General features: G+C 49.9%; 2 protein-coding genes across 5 annotated transcripts in view; both read left to right on the top strand.

Moving 5' to 3' along the window:
- Nucleotides 1-18,748, top strand: part of LOC140403402 (uncharacterized) — a 960,939-nt gene that overhangs the window by 174,460 nt on the left and 767,731 nt on the right. The gene's annotated exons all lie outside the window — the stretch shown is intronic.
- The window catches only part of cyp4f3 (cytochrome P450, family 4, subfamily F, polypeptide 3), an 83,536-nt gene that overhangs the window by 45,785 nt on the left and 19,003 nt on the right, over nucleotides 1-18,748 (top strand). For all 4 annotated transcript variants that reach the window (XM_072491260.1, XM_072491259.1, XM_072491258.1 and 1 more), the window contains 7 exons: nucleotides 1,284-1,405; nucleotides 2,517-2,784; nucleotides 5,035-5,101; nucleotides 11,398-11,521; nucleotides 13,035-13,168; nucleotides 15,639-15,703; nucleotides 16,973-17,055. In XM_072491260.1, the coding sequence (XP_072347361.1) occupies nucleotides 1,284-1,405; nucleotides 2,517-2,784; nucleotides 5,035-5,101; nucleotides 11,398-11,521; nucleotides 13,035-13,168; nucleotides 15,639-15,703; nucleotides 16,973-17,055 (863 nt within the window). The remainder of the gene's footprint in view (nucleotides 1-1,283; nucleotides 1,406-2,516; nucleotides 2,785-5,034; nucleotides 5,102-11,397; nucleotides 11,522-13,034; nucleotides 13,169-15,638; nucleotides 15,704-16,972; nucleotides 17,056-18,748) is intronic.

The following is an 18,748-nucleotide window of genomic DNA, read 5'->3' as shown; positions in this document are numbered from 1 at the left end:
GCTCGGGATAGTGTCAGGGTCTGAGTGAGTGTGATCTGGAACTGCTCGGGATAGTGTCAGGGTGTGAGTGAGTGTGAGCTGGCACTGCTCGGGATAGTGTCAGGGTCTGAGTGAGTGTGAGCTGGCACTGCTCGGGATAGTGTCAGGGTGTGAGTGAGTGTGAGCTGGCACTGCTCGGGATAGTGTCAGGGTGTGAGTGAGTGTGAGCTGGCACTGCTCGGGATAGTGTCAGGGTGTGAGTGAGTGTGAGCTGGCACTGCTCGGGATAGTGTCAGGGTGTGAGTGAGTGTGAGCTGGCACTGCTCGGGATAGTTACTTCTTTGATGAACAGACCCTGCACAATGGAGAGAGAATATTCCTCCTCTTCACCTTTTGTCTGCCTCCGTGCTGCCCAAAAGAAACCACCCACCAAACTCCTGTCCACTGCCATCCATCCATCTGGGTATGACTGCTCCCCGTTCTCCCAGCAACAACTTGTCTATGTTGCACGGTGTTGGGAATAGTTCAGTCAGCGAAATTCAGGTATTTGTAGTCTTAAATAGTTCGACAGTAAGTATTTGTTAATTCCTCTAAAGTCTATACATTGGTACAGTAAAGGGTCCAAGCTAGGAGTTGTCTCCGTGCTTGTTTCTACACACGGCTCTGTCCAATGCTAACTAACCCTTACTAGACCCTTATACTTTCTGACTCCATACCGTTCCCTCTGGTGTCTCCCAAGGCTCAATAGCCCCTCTACCCCCGACTCCTGTTTCTCATCTACACTTCGCCCGTCGATGACATCATCTGGAAACAAAGCCTCCTTCTAATAAAAATAATCTTTATTGTCACAAGTAGGCTTACATTAACACTGCAATGAAGTTACTGTGAAAAGCCCCTAGTCACCACATTCTGGCGCCTGTTAGGGTACACGGAGGGAGAATTCCGAATGTCCAGTTCACCTAACTTTCCGGGGCTTGTGGTAGGAAGCCGGAGCACCCGGAGGAAACCCACGCACACACGGGGAGAACGTGCAGACTCCGCACAGACAGTGACCCAAGCTGGGAATTGAACCCGGGACCCTGGAGCTGTGAAGCAACAGTGCTAACCACTGTGCTACAGAGCCACCCATCCACAAGTTCCAACTGCTCCGAATTCTCCGACTGCCTATCCGCCACCCAGCACCGGATGAGCAGGAGATCCCGCCGGTTAAATATTGGGAGGATCCGGTGGGCCGGCGTTCTCCGGTCCAGTCTCCGCTCTGCACCGTCGCCAACTGAGAATGTTTTGTGTGTGTTTCCTCGCAGGGAAAGTGGTGCAGGCTTGTTGCAGAGGGAGCGGCCTCTCTGGAGATGTTTGAACACATCAGTCTGATGACCCTGGACAGTCTGTTAAAATGCACCTTCAGCTACGACAGCAACTGTCAGCTGTGAGTAACCCCGGCCGGGGGGCGGGGGGGGGGGGGGGGAGATTGGGTGGTTCAGTGGGAGGCTCGACTGATGGAAACAAGGGAGATTTGCATTCATCTGGCATCTTTCACAACCCCAGAATGTGCCAAAGTGCTTTATGGCCAATTAAATACTTTTGTTTCAAAGTCCGTTGCAAGGAGGAAATGTGTGCACAGCGAGATCCCAGAAACAGCAACTGGATTATGACCAGAGGATGCGTTTTTTTGGCGAGTTTGTTTGAGAGCAAACTGCTGGCCAGGATAAATCCCCTCCTGCTTTTCATACTGCTGCCCAGGGATCTTTGCGCCCCATCTGGGGGGGCAGGCAGCCTCGGTTTAGTGTCCTATCCAAAGAGATGGCACCACCAACAGTGCGGCGCCCCCTCGGAGCGGCGCCCCCTCGGAGCGGCGCCCCCTCGGAGCGGCGCCCCCTCGGAGCGGCGCCCCCTCGGAGCGGCGCCCCCTCGGAGCGGCGCCCCCTCGGAGCGGCGCCCCCTCGGAGCGGCGCCCCCTCGGTGCCGCGCCCCCTCGGTGCCGCGTTCCCTCAGTGCCGCACTGGAAGGTTGCCCGGATGCTGTGCTCAGGCCTCGGGTGGCGGGGTTTGAACCCACGAACTTGACTCCCGAGGGGAAGTGTGTTGCCCCCTCAGCTGATGGCGAATCCAGCTCGCTTTGAGAATCACCAAGGTGCCTTTGTCACACGATTCTTTTTAAAAGAAAAAACAAAAACTCACACCTTCCATCTTGAATCCAGTGCAGTCCAGCATCCTGAAAACTCCCTCCCAGCAACTGCTGAAGGACTCCTCTCCGAGCAGCATTGATGGGGAACTCACCGCCTGGTAGGATGTGCAGGTTAGGTGGATTGGCCTTGCTAAAATTGCCCCTTGGTGTCCAGGTTAGGTGGCGTTGGGAGTGAGCCAAGGTAGGGCGCTCCTTCAGACTGTGGGCCGAATGGCCTCCTTCTGAACTATAGGGATTCCATGTTTCTATTCTGTTCTCTGGTGGGATATGGATTCTATCTGTCTTCTCCACCTCTCGACATGTTCCAGCACTAACACAGCCACATCACCTCTTGTCTCTCTGTCTCTCCATAGGAAGTCCAGTGACTATATCGCTGCTATATATGAGTTGAGTACACTGGTGATAAAGAGGGAACGATATTTGCCTCATCACTTTGACTTAATTTACAAGTTCTCAACCAACGGGAAGCGATTTGAGAGGGCGTGTCAACTGGTGCATGCCTACTCGCTGGACGTGGTACAGCGTCGACGGGAGGTCCTGAAGGAGCAGGGGACAGAGACCTGGCTCCAGTCCAAACGGGGCAAAGTCATGGACTTCCTGGACATCCTGCTGCTGTCAAAGGTCAGGCTTTCATCACCGCAGGTGGGATCTGAGATCCGGCATTGGCAGAGCCCCCTGCTTCCGCACGGCGAGCGGCATCTCCTCGCGTTCTCCCGGATACTTTCAGACTCTCTCCGGGTTTCTCCTGGGCTGGGGTTGAAGTTGGTGCGTCAACCACCAGATCGCGAGCCTCCCGCCCGTTTTAACGCCGGGTATTGTAACAAAGACCTGCGTTCCACTAGCGCCGTTCGCAACCTCCGACCATCCCGGAGCTCTTTGCCGCCACTAATCGAGGGGTGGTCGCTGTTGCGATGCGGGAAATGCGGCAGCCAGCTTATGCACAGCAAGATCCCACAAACACAACAATGGGATAATGACCAGATAACATGTTGGGGTTTTTTTTGTGTGTGGGAGATAAATATAGAATGTTCTGGGAAACGCTCAACAGGCCTGGACCCTTCAAGCACGGGCAGGACGGGGGTGGGGGGGGCGGCGTGGTGGAGGATAGGATTGTGCGGGGAGATCAGTCATGACCGTATCGAATGGTGGAACAGGGGCTGAATTGCTGCCTCCTGCTCCTGTTTCTTGAATTTGTATCAAGAGCTGGGTCCCACCTTAAATGTCACGACTCATTCATAGCTCCTAGTCTTTTTGCCATTTAACAATATTCTGATCTATCATTCCAAGGTCCAAACTGGATGGTCTCACAGTTTCATACATTGGATTACATCCGTTTTTCCCCAGTCTCTTTGCAACTTCCTGCCCCCATCTAAACAAGTCGCTCTGCCACCTAACTTGCTATCTAAACCCTGAGCTGGTAGCTGAACTATCCAAAAGATTGCCCCAGGGAGGAGTCAGCGCCGTCTGGAGAGGAGCACGCGGTGTTGTAGTGTTATGGAATTACAGAGTGGACATTTTGTTCACTTCGAGTTAAGTGACGCACTTGTACCAGCACAGTGAGTCTGCAAGCAGACGCAGGAAAAGGGTGTTTTAATTTGCGATGCCGCGGGTTGTTTCTCGTCTCGAGGGTCCTCCAGGAGAGGAGGTTTGGCATTTCTTGCGAATCTGACCCGGTGAGCACAAGATGATAAGGTTCGGCGTGACTCTTTTCTCGGCAATGCCGAGTTCCGTTCTACCAAATGACAATTCATCAATTGTTAATCCAGTAGCAGAGAGAAGTGGGATTAGTCACGAAATGGGGCATTGGCAGAGGAGGTGTGCTTCCTGTGCGGGGTGGGCTCACTGCCCGAACTTCTTTCTATCTTCCCCTGAATGATCTCGGGCAGGCACTGAACAAAGACCAGTTTCTGTCCCTGTGGCATGAACAGAAAGAGTCCATATTTTAAAATATGGTGGGAGAGAAATGGAATAGCTGAGGCTGGAATTAACGAAGACGTGAATCCTGGAAACAGTCTTGTTTTCACGAAGTGTTGGGGGAAGGGATGCTCCGAGTCCCCTATCACAGTCGCAGGAAACATGGGAGTTTTATTTTGTAAACAAATTGTTGAACATTACCAGCCCCATTTGCGTTATTCCATGCCAGTGTTCTCACTTTGTAAATTCTTTCATGTTGCCCTTGCGCTGAGGAGCTTGCTCGGCCAGATGAAGACTCGATGGGCCGAATGGCCTCTTTCTGCACTGTATGATTCTATGTAGGCCAGACCGGGTAAGGATGGCAGATTTCCTTCCCTAAAGGGGCATTAGCGATTAGCGAGTGTCGTAATTTTTTTATTTTTTTTTACGACAATCGATGATAGTTGTCATGGTAACCAACCATTAGTGAGACTCGCTATTGATTCCAAATTTGATTTATTGAGTTTAAGTTCCACCAGCTTCTGTTGTGGGATTTGAGCCCTTGTCTTCCTTGGCTTTATGCCTGGGGCCTCTGGGTTTTCTGGAACAAACGCAAAATACCGCAGGTGCCGGAAATCTGAAATAAAAACAGGAAACGCCCAGCAGGTCTGGCAGGGTCATTGGAGAGAAAAACAGAGTTAACATTTCGAGTCCATATGATCCTTCGACAGAGCTCCTCGGATGCTGCCAGACCTGCTGCGTTTATCCAGCGTTTTCCGTTTCAGTGACCTTGCCCCTAGACTGCTGACTCCCCGACACAGCAGATGGTCGTTAAATGGATGGGTGAGATCAAGCACTGAGTGGGAGGTCACAGCGAGAGGGTTAAGATGGCGGATTGCTATTCGGCCATGTGTGTACACACAGCTAACCAAGTGGAAAGGCTGATGGGATATGCATCTGTTGCTCCCTTGTCTCCAGGATGAAGATGGCAACGGCCTGTCAGATGAGGCGGTCCAGTCAGAAGCTGACACCTTCATGTTTGAGGGTAAGTGTGGCGTTGGAATTCCTATTGATAGTGAGCATATCTGGCACACTTGTTTTGTCCTGATGCGCTACTTTGAAAAGCCATGATGTGGAGATGCCGGCGTTGGACTGGGGTGAGCACAGTAAGAAGTCTTACAACACCAGGTTAAAGTCCAACAGGTTTGTTTCGAATCACTAGCTTTCGGAGCTCAGCTCCTTCCTCAGGTGAATGAAGCGGTAGGTTCCAGAAACGTATATATAGACAAAGTCAAAGATGCGAGACGATACTTTGAATGTCCGTCTCTGCAGGTATTTAAGTCTTCACAGGTCCAGATGGAGCAACTGGAGATGGGGGTAACCCCAGGTTAAAGAGGTGTGAATTGTCTCAAGCCAGGACAGTGGGTAGGATTTCACAAGCCGAGGCCAGATGGTGGGGGATGAATGTAATGTGACATGAATCCTAGGTCCCGGTTGAGGCCGCACTCATGTGTGAGGAACTTGGCTATAAGTTTCTGCTCGGCGATTCTGCGTTGTCACGTGTCCTGAAGGCCGCCTTGGAGAATGCTTACCTGGAGATCAGAAGCTGAATGCTGTTGACTGCTGAAGTGTTCCCCGACTGGAAGGGAACATTCCTGTCTGGCGATTGTCGCGCGATGTCCGTTCATCCGTTGTCGCAGCATCTGCATGGTCTCGCCAATGTGCCACGCTTCGGGACATCTTTTCCTGCAGCGTATGAGGTAGACAACATAAGCGTCTTCCAAGGTGGCCTTCAGGATGCGCGACAACGCAGAATCGCCAAGCAGAAACTTATAGCCAAGTTCCGCACACATGAGTGCGGCCTCAACCGGGACCTGGGATTCATGTCGCATTACATTCATCCCCCACCAGCTGGCCTGCGAAATCCTACCAACTGTCCTGGCTTGAGACAATTCATACCTCCTTTAACCTGTGATTATCCCTCTCTCCATTGCTCTTGGACCTGTAAAGAATTAATTACCTGCAAAGACTCGCATTCCAAGCATTGTCTGGCATCTTTGAATTTGTCTATATATATGTTTCTGGAACCCACCTCTTCATTCACCTGAGGAAGGAAGTGTGTTCCGAAAGCTAGTGATTTGAAACCAACCTGTTGGACTTTAAACATGGTGTTGCAGACTTCTTGCTCTACTTTGAAAAGAAAGATTACTCTGTGTGTGAGCCTCGCTGGCAAGGCCCATCTCAAAGTAGTTTCCAATCCAATGCAAAGGCAGGTCAAAGCCAACCACATTGGATTCACATTTAGGCCAGGCCGGGTAAGGATGGCAGATTTCCTTCCCTACAGGGACATTGGTGAACCAGATGAGTTTTTACAACGACCGCTGATAGTTCTATAGTCACGGAGGCTAGCTTTTGAACTGCAGATTTATTAAATTTGTGTATTCTCCGAGCCGCTGTAATGGGATTTGAACTTCGATCTCCGGAGCATTAGTCTTGGTCGCTGGATTACTAGTACATACGAACATACGGACTAGGAGCAGGAGGCCATGCGGCCCCTCGAGGCTGCTACCCCATTGGTTGATCTGATTGTACCTCAACCTTGTATTCCTGCCAACCCCCTGATAACCTTTCACCCCCTTGTTCATCAAGAATCTATCTCACTGCCTTAAAAACATTCATAGATTCTGCCTCCACTGCCCTTTTGAGGGAGAGAGTTCCCGAGACTCGCCACCCCTGAGAGAAAACATTCTCCTCATCTCCGTCTTAAACAGACGACCCCTGATTGTTAAACACTGACCCGAGTTCTAGATTCTCCCACAAGAGGAAACATCCTCTCCACATCCACCCTGTCGATACCCCTCAGCATCTTAAAGGTTTCAATCAAGTTGCCTCTTACTCGTCTAAACTCCAGTGGATACAAATCCAACCTTTCTTCATCAGCCAACCTGCCCATTCCTGGTATTAGTCTAGTAAACTACTTCCAGTGCGTTTACATCTCAAACAAGCAGACAATACAGTACAGAGGTCCATGTCCAAATGCAGCAAACGTTCTTTTCCCAGAACCCACTTTTGCCAACTGGCTGACCTTCGGGACCCACGCCACAATTTATGGGGAGCCTGCTTGGTCTGCACGATTTCACTCCAATCGGGTTCACAGGAAGAGAGGGCAATGCGTATATCAGGTGCAGACTTCAGCCGGCTCCTTTGTGACGTTTTCACCTTTGTGAGAATGGAAAATTGAATTTGGCACACGTAGGGCGTCGTGAAGGGCAGAAGCAACAAAATGCTTGTTTTACTCAGTACTGGATACTCCGGGGGAGTTTCTACTCCAGAATGCTGACAGCCTCATGGGTTTTTGGCATGTTTTTAATGTGGTGTCACAGGTTAGGTACAGCAGCGTAGTCTTTTCATTTGAAGTCAGCAATAAATTAAGAACTGATTCTTGAGGTCTCGACCTCAAAAGGAACGTTTCACCCACCACTTCTTTCAAAATCTTAAACTTTAATCCATTTTCCATCCACATAACATAAATAGTCTTTATATGCTTATTTACATTGGCACAATTGACAAAACCATACCTCAAGAAATCATTTTTATACTGCTTTGTTTCCCAGTTATTTTCTTTGTAGACTGTTAACCAGAGATCCTGGAGCTTTGTGCAGAGCTAACCCTAGCATGCTGTATCCTGCCCTGGACTCTCCTGAGCAGCTCTCTCCAGCAGATTCAGATGCGAGACCGTCGCCAGTCGATACACTGCCTACTTGTGTCTCTGGCCATCTCTTTCTTGTAGCAAAATGATCCATCTTCACAGTCCTCTTGCCAACAGGTAGAAAATGGAAGAAGGTCTCCCTGGTGATTTGCCGCCAAATGTGTGTACATACAGAGTAGCAGACATTACTGCTGCTGCTTCTGGCCGGAAAACTGCACAAAGTGTCATTTCCTTATTTAAAAGGCAGCAGTAGCCGACATTCCCACTAAAACTGCCGGCAGTGGCCGTTGGGTGCGATCGGGATCACCGAAGGAATGCCGTGACCGATCGCTCCACGACCCACCTGACACCCGCATGCGACACACCACGGGTCGTGGCCCGCACTTTGAAAAACTCGAAGCTACAAGATGCTCTACTGGAGCTCTCCAAAGCTCCTCGGAGAGGATCTTCCAAACCCAGGACCACTACCATCTAGAAGGACAAGGGCAACAGACACATTGAACACTACCAACTGGAACTTTCCCTCCAAATCACTCACCGTCCTGACTTGGAAATATATTGGCATTGGTCAAAATCCTGGAACTCCCTCCCTAACAGCACTGTGGGTGCACCTACACCTCAAGGACCGCAGCGGTTCAAGAAGACAGTCACCGCCACCTTCTGAAGGGCAACTAAGGATGGGAAATAAATGCCTAACCAGCGATGTCACATTCTTAAAGAAAATGTGTTCTCACCAATGTCCTCTACAACTGAAGCAAAACCTCATACTTTTGTAATCAATTCCTCTCTCAGTAAACAATGATGTTCCTAATTATTGGCTGTACCGTTTACCAGCCTTTTTTGTGATTCATGTACTGGAACACCCAGGTCCCTCTACGCCTCAAAGCTCTGTAATCTCTCCCCACTAGGATAATAAGCTTTTTCTTTTCCCCCGCCAAAATGGACAATTTCACATTTACTCACATTATGCTCCATTTGTTAGATTTTTTTGCCGCTCCCTTAACCTGTATGCATCGATTCGTAGCCTCCTTATGTCTTCTTCACAATTTACTTCCCTACCTATCTCGGTGTCATCAGCTAATTCCGCGACAATGCCTACTGTCCCTTCATACAAGTCATTTATGTAAATTATGGAATGTAGAGGTCCCAGGACGGATCCCTGTGAGACACCACTCATCACATCCAGCCAACCAGAAAAAGGCTCATTTCCACCTACTCACTGTTTCCTGATAGCAAGCCAATCGTGAGCCAATCTTCTATCAGTGCCAATATATCACCCCTTACACTATGAGCTTGTGTGTTCCACCATAAACTTTGATATGGCAACTTATCAGTACATCTACAGGTCCCCCTTTATCCACAGCAGAAGACCCCTTCAACGAACTCCAATAAATTGGTTAAACATGATTTCCCTTTCACGAAACCATGTTGACTCTGCCTGATTACCACGGATGTTTCTGGGTGCTCTGCAATAACATCTTTAATAATGGCTTCTAATATTTTTCCCTACGATAGATGTTGGGGAACTGGTCTATGGTTTCCTGCTTTCTGTCCCCCTCTCTTTTTGAATAAAGGAGTTACACTTCCCTATTTTTCAATCTAATGGAACCTCCCCCGAATCGAGGAAGTTTTGGAAAATTCAAACCAATGCATCAACTATCTCATCAGCCACGACGTCCAAGACCTTTCGTAGCTGTGCTAAATTTCCCTTTGTGTCCAAAGAAAAAAGTTGAGTGGGGTTATGGGGATAGCGTGGAGGTGTGGGCTTAGTGATCTTTCCAAGGACCGGTGCAAACTCAATGGGCCGAATGGCCTCCTTCTGCACTGTAAATTCTATAATTGATGGGCCTGGAGTCACAGGTAGGCCAGACCGGGTCAGGACGGCAGATTTCCTTCCCTAAAGGACATTAGTGAACCAGATGGGTTTTTACAACAATCGATGATGGCTTTATTGGGTCGCCAACACGAGAGGTTAGTTTTCACAATTCCAGAGTTTATGAATCGAATTTAAATTCCACCAGCTGCCGTAGTGGGATTTGAATCCATGGCGCGAGCCTGGGGCTCCGGAATACTAAACCAGTGGTGTAAGGGAGGAAGTGCTGTGGCCAATTTCGCACCGCAAGATGCCACGTACAGCGATGCCCAGATGATCAGCTTTGGTGACATCAAAGCGGCAAAAAAAACTCAGCCGGACTGGCGGTGCCTGTAACGGGAGAGAAACGGAGTTAACTTTTCGGGTCAAGATTCGAACCCCCCACATTCTCCCTCGGAGCTAAGGCGAATTGGGAGTCCCTATTCGCTTAAAAAGGTGGACTTTGTGGCCGTAAAGGCACCCTGCCCCAAATGAGCAGAGTGACGTAGTGTGCAGTCGATGGTATGGTAGTCAGGGAGACACACTAACAGTGCTAAAGGATTAGGGGACACTGATTAGAGGTTTTGGATCAGAGAAGCGGGCGCGAATGCGACAAAAGAACATTTTTACTCCGCGGGTGCGAATGTCCTGAAATTCATTGCCCTCCAATGAAGCAGAGATGATCAATGATCGGATATTGGATGGATTCCTGAAGGAAATGAATGTGCGGGGTTAGACCGGGGGGTTGGGGGGGGGGGTGGAATGGCACAAGCTGACACAGGCCAGATGGGCCGAAAGGCCTGTGCTGTGAATGGGCTCGGACAAGTCGGACCCACCTTTCAGCGGAAGCAGCACGAGGGAAGACTGGATCTCCCCATTGTCCCTCAGATGTGAGGCCACATCTGGAGTATTGTGTTCAGTTTTGGTCTCCTTACCTGAGAAAGGACATATTGGCACTGGAGGGAGTGCAGAGGAGATTCACTAGGTTGATCCCAGAGTTGAGGGGATTAGATTATGATGAGAGGTTGAGTAGACGGGGACTGTACTCATTGGAGTTTAGAAGGATGCGGGAGGATCTTATTGAAACATATAAAATTATGAAGGGAATAGATAGGATAGATGCGGGCAGGTTGTTTCCACTGGTCAGGGAAAGCAGAACTAGGGGGCATAGCCTCAAAATAAGGGGAAGTAGATTTAGGACTGAGTTTAGAAGGAACTTCTTCACCCAAAGGGTTGTGAATCTCTGGAATTCCTTGCCCAGTGAAGCAGTTGAGGCTCCTTCTTTAAATGTTTTTAAGAAAAAGATAGATACCTTTCTAAAGAATAAAGGGATTCGGGGATATGGTGTACGGGCCGGAGAGTGGAGCTGAGTCCACAAAGATCAGCCATGATCTCATTGAATGGCGGAGCAGGCTCGAGGGGCCAGATGGCCTACTCCTGCTCCTAGTTCTTGTGTTCTTATGTTCTCACCTACTGTGGCAGCGGGAAAATGGTTCGGCCCTAACCCGGATTGAGGGCTGGGGGAATGGTGCTGGGGAGGGAGAGGTTTGGACTGGCTGACAACAGAGTGTGGGGGGGGGGGGGTTCCAGGATTACCCCTATCTCTCTCTGCCCACTAAAGAATCATCAAACCCTTCCTGGGCTCTTCGCTAATGTCTGGAATATCTGGACAGGAAATCTGGAAAACTGACTGTTCGGAGTATAATTACACCCAGACGTTTGACATACGGTGTTGGGAAATTGCTGCGACTTTCCTGAATTCCTCCTTTCTCGCCCTCAGGTCACGACACCACAGCCAGTGGGATCTCTTGGGTGTTGTATAATCTTGCCAGGCACCCAGAATACCAGACCAAGTGCAGAGAGGAGATCGAGGGGTTAATGAAGGTGAAAGTTGAATTGGAGTGGTGAGTGACTGAATCCCTTTGTTCAACTGTCTACAAATTGTCTTACTTTAGAGGCTAAAGACCAGGAACAGGAGGAGGCCATTCAGCCCATCGAGCCTGCTCCGCCATTCAATACGATCATGGTTGAGTTTGGACTTCCACTCCATTTTCCGGCCCTCTCCCAGTCTCGCTGAATTCCCCAATCCAGCCTTAAATATATTCAACGATGGAACACCCACCATCCTCTGGGGTGGAGAATTCCAAAGATTCCCAATCATTTGAGTGAGGCTTCGGTGCTGAGACTGGCACAGGCTGAGGCACAGGGATTGAGGCAGAAGGGCTGTGGCAGTGGGGCTGAGGGACTGAGGCAGTGAGATAAGGAACTGAGGCCAAGTAGTTTGAGACGAGATGGTTTGAGGCTGAGGGACTGAGGCAGAGGGACTGAGAGTGCAGATTAAACAGGTTAAACACCCAAGATTACATTTACACAGTTAATTTCTTTCTGAGTTAGATCTGTAAACAAACGTCCCTTTTAGTCAACTGTCCTCCTAGATATTTAATCTTTAAAATTCCAATAATCTTACCACAGGATTATTGTTGCTGTGTGTGTGTGTGTGGGGGGGGGGGGGGTAATTCAGGGCTTCTCTGTCTCTATCCAGGGGGGCTGAAGGCTACTTCACTTCTCTCCTTTCACAGTTCTGTCTCAGCTCAGAACTCTCTTCAGGATCTTACCTGGCCACACTCAGCATTGATTCCAACCACTCCTTAAATATATTTTTCCCTCTTTCGTCTTTAAAGCCATTGTTTGCGTAACCATCTTAATCTAAAGATCTTTGGTGTTCTCCATTGCCGCACTCTTGGGCCAAATAAAGCTCAATAACCTTTCCCAAGTTTACTTGTGACCTTTTCGTAAGATGTAAAACCTTTTCACGTTCCCATTGAAAGTTGAAACACAAACAAACCATCCTTATCTCCGAATGCAAATTTCTACCCATGTCATCTCCTCTTCAACCTCCCTGCTTTTGCGCCAATCTCCTTTGATGTTTTTAACCTTGTAACCCAACTGGCTTCAGTTTAATTAAATTCATCACACAAAGTCAGCATTTCCACCGACCAACACAACATCGTCAAAATATTAAACCAATAACATTTTCACCACAAAGAAATTGTGGCTGTTCCGATTTTGGTCTCAAAATTTTTCCTTTGTTTCCTGGCCCTTTGGGGGCGAGTCGGTTGCTATTCCATTGAATCCCTACAGCGCAGAACGAGGCCATTCAGCCCATCGGGTTTGCGCCCACCCTCCGAAAGAGCACCATACCCAGGCCCACAACCCCGCCCTAGCCCCTTAACCCCACCTAACCTATACATCTTTGGACTGGGAGGAAACGGGAGCACCCGGAGCAAACCCACGCAGTTACGGCAAACTCCACACAGTCACCCGTTGAACCCGGGACCCTAGAGCTGTGAGGCAGCAGTGCTTAACCACCTTGTGACCCCTAGACTCAATTACTGTGTGTGTCCTTTCCCCCCACAGGGACGATCTCTCCCAGATGCCCTTCACCACCATGTGCATCAAGGAGAGCCTGCGACTGCACCCAGCAGTTACCACCATCGCTCGGTGCTGTACAGAGGACATCAAGCTTCCTGATGGCAGAGTGATACCCAAAGGTCAGACCGTGCTCAGTACTGGGGCTCAGAGGGTTTTAAAAAAAAAAGCCAGATTGGGCTTGCGATCCCTTGTGCCTGAAGGTTGGGGGATGATCGAATTGAGGTGATAAAGGGACTCGGGTAGGGTTGAGATAAGCCATTGCCTCAGGAAGAGACGCATTTGAGTGAGGTATTAAAATTCCTACGGAGTCTGGACAGAGGTGATGGGGAGAAACTCGAATGGAAAGGTGTTTCCAGTGGTGATCCACAGGGCTTGTTGGGTCGTTGTAGTTTGACGTACATCCTAGAATCCGTACAGTGCAGAAGGAGGCCATTTGGCCCACCGAGTCTGCACCGACCCTCTGAAAGAGCGCCCCACCCAGGTTCTTTCCCAGTAACCCCACTAACCTTTTGGACACTTAAGGGGCAATGGATCATGGCCAATCCACCTGACCTGGACATCTTTGGACTGTGGGAGGAAACCGGAGCACCCGAAGGAAACCCACGCAGACACGGGGAGAACGTGCAGACTCCGCACAGGCACCCGAGGTCGGAATTGAACCCGGGTCCCTGGCGCTGTGAGGCAGCTAACCACTGTGCCACCGTGCCATAAATGACTTGGACTTAAATGTGGGAGGCAGTTTGGGAAATTGGCAGGTGATGCAAAAGTTGGCCGTGTGGCTGATAGTGAAGGAGGATAACGGTCGACTCCAGAATGTTATCAGTGGTTTGGTTCAGTGGGTGGACAAGTGGCAAATGGAATTCAACGCAAAGCAGTGTGTGGGGTAATTCATTTGGGAAGGAAAATCAAAGCAAGGGAATACCCAATAAAACGGGAAGATATTGAGAGGGGTAGAGGAAGTCCGAGACCTTGGCGTGAATGTGCACACGTCCCTGAAAGTGGCAGAACAGGCGGATAAGGTGTTCAAGAAAGCATATGAATTGCTTTCCTTTACTGAGCAAAATGTTGAATATAAAAGCAGGGATGTAATGATGGAACTGCATAAAATGCTGCTTAGTCCACAGCTGGAGTTGTGTACAGTTCTGATCACCCCATTGCAGAACAGACATCATTGCTCTGGAGAGAGTGCAGAGGAGATTCACAAGAATGTTGCCAGGGCTGGAAATTTGCAGCTATGAGGAGAGATTGAAGGGGCTGAGGTTGTTTCCCTTTGAACAGAGGAGGCTAAGGGATCACCTAACTGAGGTGCACAGAATTATGAGGGGCCTCGACAGGGGAGACAGGAAAAACCTGTTCCATCCCCTAGCTGAGAGGTCAGTTACCCGGGGGGCTGATTGGCGGAAGGATTAGAGGGGACATAAAGAAAATATTCTTCGCTCAGAGGGTGATGGGAGTTTGGAATCGCTGCCGGGTTAGGTGGTTGAGGCATGCATCAGAAGGTGCTTTAACCTGCCAGGCTGGGAGATAGGATTAGAACAGGGCGGCTCGTTCAAAAAATGTATTTCTCCTTTGGTCAGCGCGAACACGATGGCCTCTTCTTGTGCTTTAGTTTTTCTGAACTGTTCCCATGCGTGAAAGGATCGAGGCAAAAGATGACAGGAGGAGAAACCTTTTGACGCAGCGAGTGGTGAGGATCTGGAGCCGGCTGCCGGGAGGTTCAATCACCGCGTTCGAAAGGCAATTAGACTGGTGTCTGAAAAGGAAGAATGTGCAGGGTTAGGGGGAGAAGGTGGGCAATTGACACTTGGGTGAATTGTTCAATCAGAGAGCCAGCACGACAGGAGGGAGGGGCTGAATGGTCTCCTTCTGCGCTGGAACAATTCTGAGGCAAGAGAATTGCGCAGGAGGAGACCGAACCTTCGATCTAAACCCAGGCTGTCCAGGATTGAAGCGCAGTTTGGAAACCTAGGCATTCTCCAGCCGTCAGGATTCCCGGTCTCGCCGGTGGCTTTCCCAGCACCATGGGGTGGCTTCGATGGGAAACCCCATTGGCCAGCGGCGGGGAGTGCTGAATCCTGCCGCCAGTGGACGGCGCATTGCCAAGGAACCCGAGCTGGGGGACCGGGAGAATCTCGCCCCGGATCTCCCTCCCTGATGGGCTGCGAATGTCCTGCCTGATGACCATCAATTCAGTCGAGACAGTTTGTACCAAACAACAGTGGCTTTAATCAACTAGATGTGTGCCAACCTGTAGCTTCTCCCGCACTGTCGGCCGGTTATATACCTCCTCAGAGGGGCGGAGCCACAGGCGGAGCCAACAGCAACACCAACACAACAATTCAAAAGCAACAGTAATAGCAACAACAGTAAGTATATACAATAGTGGATGTCGATGACAATAGTAATAATAGAACAGTCAGTATATAGAATAGCCATATGTGGCTCACCGCACTGCCTTCTCCCCTTAATCGCACATCCTCTCCATCTCCCGCGGGACAAACATTGGGCTAATCCGCATCAACGGTTATTTTCCTTCTCCCTCTAACTCGTGGCTAAGGCAGTAATTGTGAGCATTTGTTTATTTTGCAGGGAATACCTGTCTGATCAGTATTTATGGAACTCACCACAACCCTGCAGTCTGGCCAGATCCTGAGGTACGGACCCCACCCCTCACCGAGTTCAACTGGCTGCCGCTCAAACTGATTCGGCGGAATTACCGAGGGGGGAGTTGAGGGAGTGTCTCAACTCCCTCAACCTGCGGCCTAGAAATTGCAAGTGTTTTTCAGGCACCACACAGCCGACTAAGGTCTTGCAATAGCCGCCGGGAATGCGGCAGGACGTGGTTCTCATGGGAGCGGGCACTGACAGAGGTCCTTCTGTGAGAATGAAGATCGCAATAGGTGGGGGGGGGGGGGGGGGGGGTAGAAAAACAGTAAGGGAGTTGGAGGTCAGCAGATTTCCCAGAAGCTGTGGAGGAATTTCCTTCAGACCAGGAGAGTGAGGCTGCGGCCCTCCCCCGGGCCACAGGATTAAAATTACTTCAAAACCGTGCTTCCCAAACTGTGGGCCTCCACCCCCATTGGGGTGAGGAGACGGAATTCCGGGTGACCGATCCGAGACAGCGATGGTTGTTATGGAGCGCGGACTGATTTCTGACCAGAATCCTTTAAATCCTTGCGTGTTCCTCCAGTGTTGGGCCTAGTCTGATGGACTGCTCTCTGAGGCCTGACCGCTGCTTCCAAGAAAATAAACGTCCCGTGAGAAGGTCGGCATTCACATCCTTTTGTAGAAACCCTACACCCACTCCCCGGCAACATTAAACTCCTCAGTACCCTCTACTGGGCAGAGTTAACCACTAAAACCACCCCCCCCACCACCAATGGGATATTGGCATTGGGAGTTTAACATCGCAGTTAATGTAGTTAGGCAAACATTCACTCGATTGTAAGAGCTGGGGGAAACTCAAAGAATGAAAGGTAGGATGGAGACTATCAGAGAAGGGGTGTTCTAGGAGAGGGAGTTGCACAGTGAGGAACTATCCAGAATCATAGTCGGGGAAAGGAAGTACCTTTGCGAGACTGCAGAGCTGGGATTAGCAGGTTTGATCTTCCCGTTCCCACATCTAACCCATGCTGCCGATCCCCCGGCCCTCTTTACACCCTCAGGAACCCTAACAATGTTAAGGAGACTGCCAGCATGTGTCTGGAGTGAGAGTTGAACCCACCACTTTCCGAGTGGAGGCCGAGGCTGGGAAATAGCTCTCTGCTGTGGTGGCCGGGGATCATTCCCCTTCTCCAGTGAACCTCCGAGCTTCACTCAATTTGCCCGCAGCTGCTTGTGATTGGTCTCCTGGGGAGCTTCCTGTTGGCGGAGTGAAGGACACGTTTCCCCCTGTTCACCGTCCCACCCGCTCTCTTTTGCAGGTGTATAACCCGTATCGCTTCGATTCGGCAGGCACAGAGAAGAGAGCATCGCACGCCTACATCCCGTTCTCGGCTGGCCCAAGGTGAGCTCGGTTCTCGAGAGAGATTTTCTCCTCTGTTCCAGGATAACTTACGATGTGGAGATGCCGGCGTTGGACTGGGGTGAGCACAGTAAGAAGTCTGACACCAGGTTAAAGTCCAACAGGTTTGTTTCGATGTCACTAGCTTTCGGAGCGCTGCTCCTTCCTCAGGTGAATGAAGAGGTCTGTTCCAGAAACACATATGTAGACAAATTCAAAGATGCCAAACAATGCTTGGAATGCGAGCATTAGCAGGTGATTAAATCTTTACAGATCCAGAGATGGGGTAACCCCAGGTTAAAGAGGTGTGAATTGTATCAAGCCAGGACAGTTGGTAGGATTTTGCAGGCCAGGTAGTGGGGGATGAATGTAATGCGACATGAATCCCAGGTCCCGGTTGAGGCCGCACTCATGTGTGCGGAACTTGGCTATAAGTTTCTGCTCGGCGATTCTGCGTTGTCGCGCGTCCTGAAGGCCGCCTTGGAGAACGCTTACCCGAAGATCAGAGGCTGAATGCCCTTGACTGCTGAAGTGTTCCCCGACTGGAAGGGAACATTATAACTTATAACATTATAACAGGATAACTTATAGCAGAGACTGATTGGCTTCCCTTTCCCGCCCCACCCCCCCCTCCCCCTCGCGCGCGCGACAATCAGTGACATTTGAAGCTGTTCCTGCTTCTCATTTGGCTGCACTGACATCGCAGACCAACATCCATGTTGCATCCACATTGATGTGGTTAGTGCCAGCTGAATGACTCACTGCCAAGGATCCCTTGGTATTTCCATTAAGAAATAATCTAAAGATCAGTCTTGAAGTTCACCAATGAAGTGATAGGGCTGTGTCTATTTCCCCTTGTTCCACTCTGGGATTGTCATTGGGAAGAAAGATTCCTGATGCCCTGTTTTGGAAACAAATGGTTCTTGATACAACACCTCTCGTTGTATCATTGCCAGAGGGCACCAGGTCCTCGTTTCCGACACCACGCACCAGTCCATTCCATATTTTGTACATCATGGTCAGTCTTTATTGGTTCCCGTTTCTTGCCTCTGCCTTCTTCCCTTCCTGGGAACTTAGGTATTCTTTTACTGCTCCCTTCTATTTTTTTTGTCAACCCCTCCACTCCTCGCGGGCTTTTCCGCCCTTTTTCCGCATCGCGCTGGGCCTTTTGTCTTCATCTCCATGGTCGGCGTCTCCAGTGCCCAAAGATCCCGGGATCTCCTGTGCCTGTGTCAGCCAGGAGAGGGATGCGTGTGCGCGGTTCGAAATGTTTTATCGTTGGTAATCTGAACTGTGTGCATGCGCAGGCGCAGTTCTGATTATTTTGCGTCGGTTAATCAACGTTAATCATTCCGTGGCCCGTTCCCAGCTGGCGCACACGTGGATGGCCCCGCAGATTCCAATTACAGGGCTGCAAACCAAGGTTAGATCGACTTTCCTTTCATTAATGTTTCATCATTTTGAATCTTATTTTGCGGCACACTTCACTGCACACCGATTGGGAACCACTGGTCTAGTTTACCACACACATTGCAATCCACAGGATGCTGGAGTATGGCGACTAGGGGCTTTTCACAGTGACTTCATTGCAGTATTTAATGTAAGCCTACTTGTGACGATAATAAAGATTATTATCTAATCGGACCTGTTAGTGAGGGAGGTGATGTAACAGCACCACAGCAGCCAACGCCCAAGT

Source organism: Scyliorhinus torazame, chromosome 27 (genome assembly GCF_047496885.1).
Source record: "Scyliorhinus torazame isolate Kashiwa2021f chromosome 27, sScyTor2.1, whole genome shotgun sequence".
NCBI lineage: Eukaryota > Metazoa > Chordata > Chondrichthyes > Carcharhiniformes > Scyliorhinidae > Scyliorhinus > Scyliorhinus torazame.
This window is presented reverse-complemented; position numbering and strand designations above follow the sequence as displayed.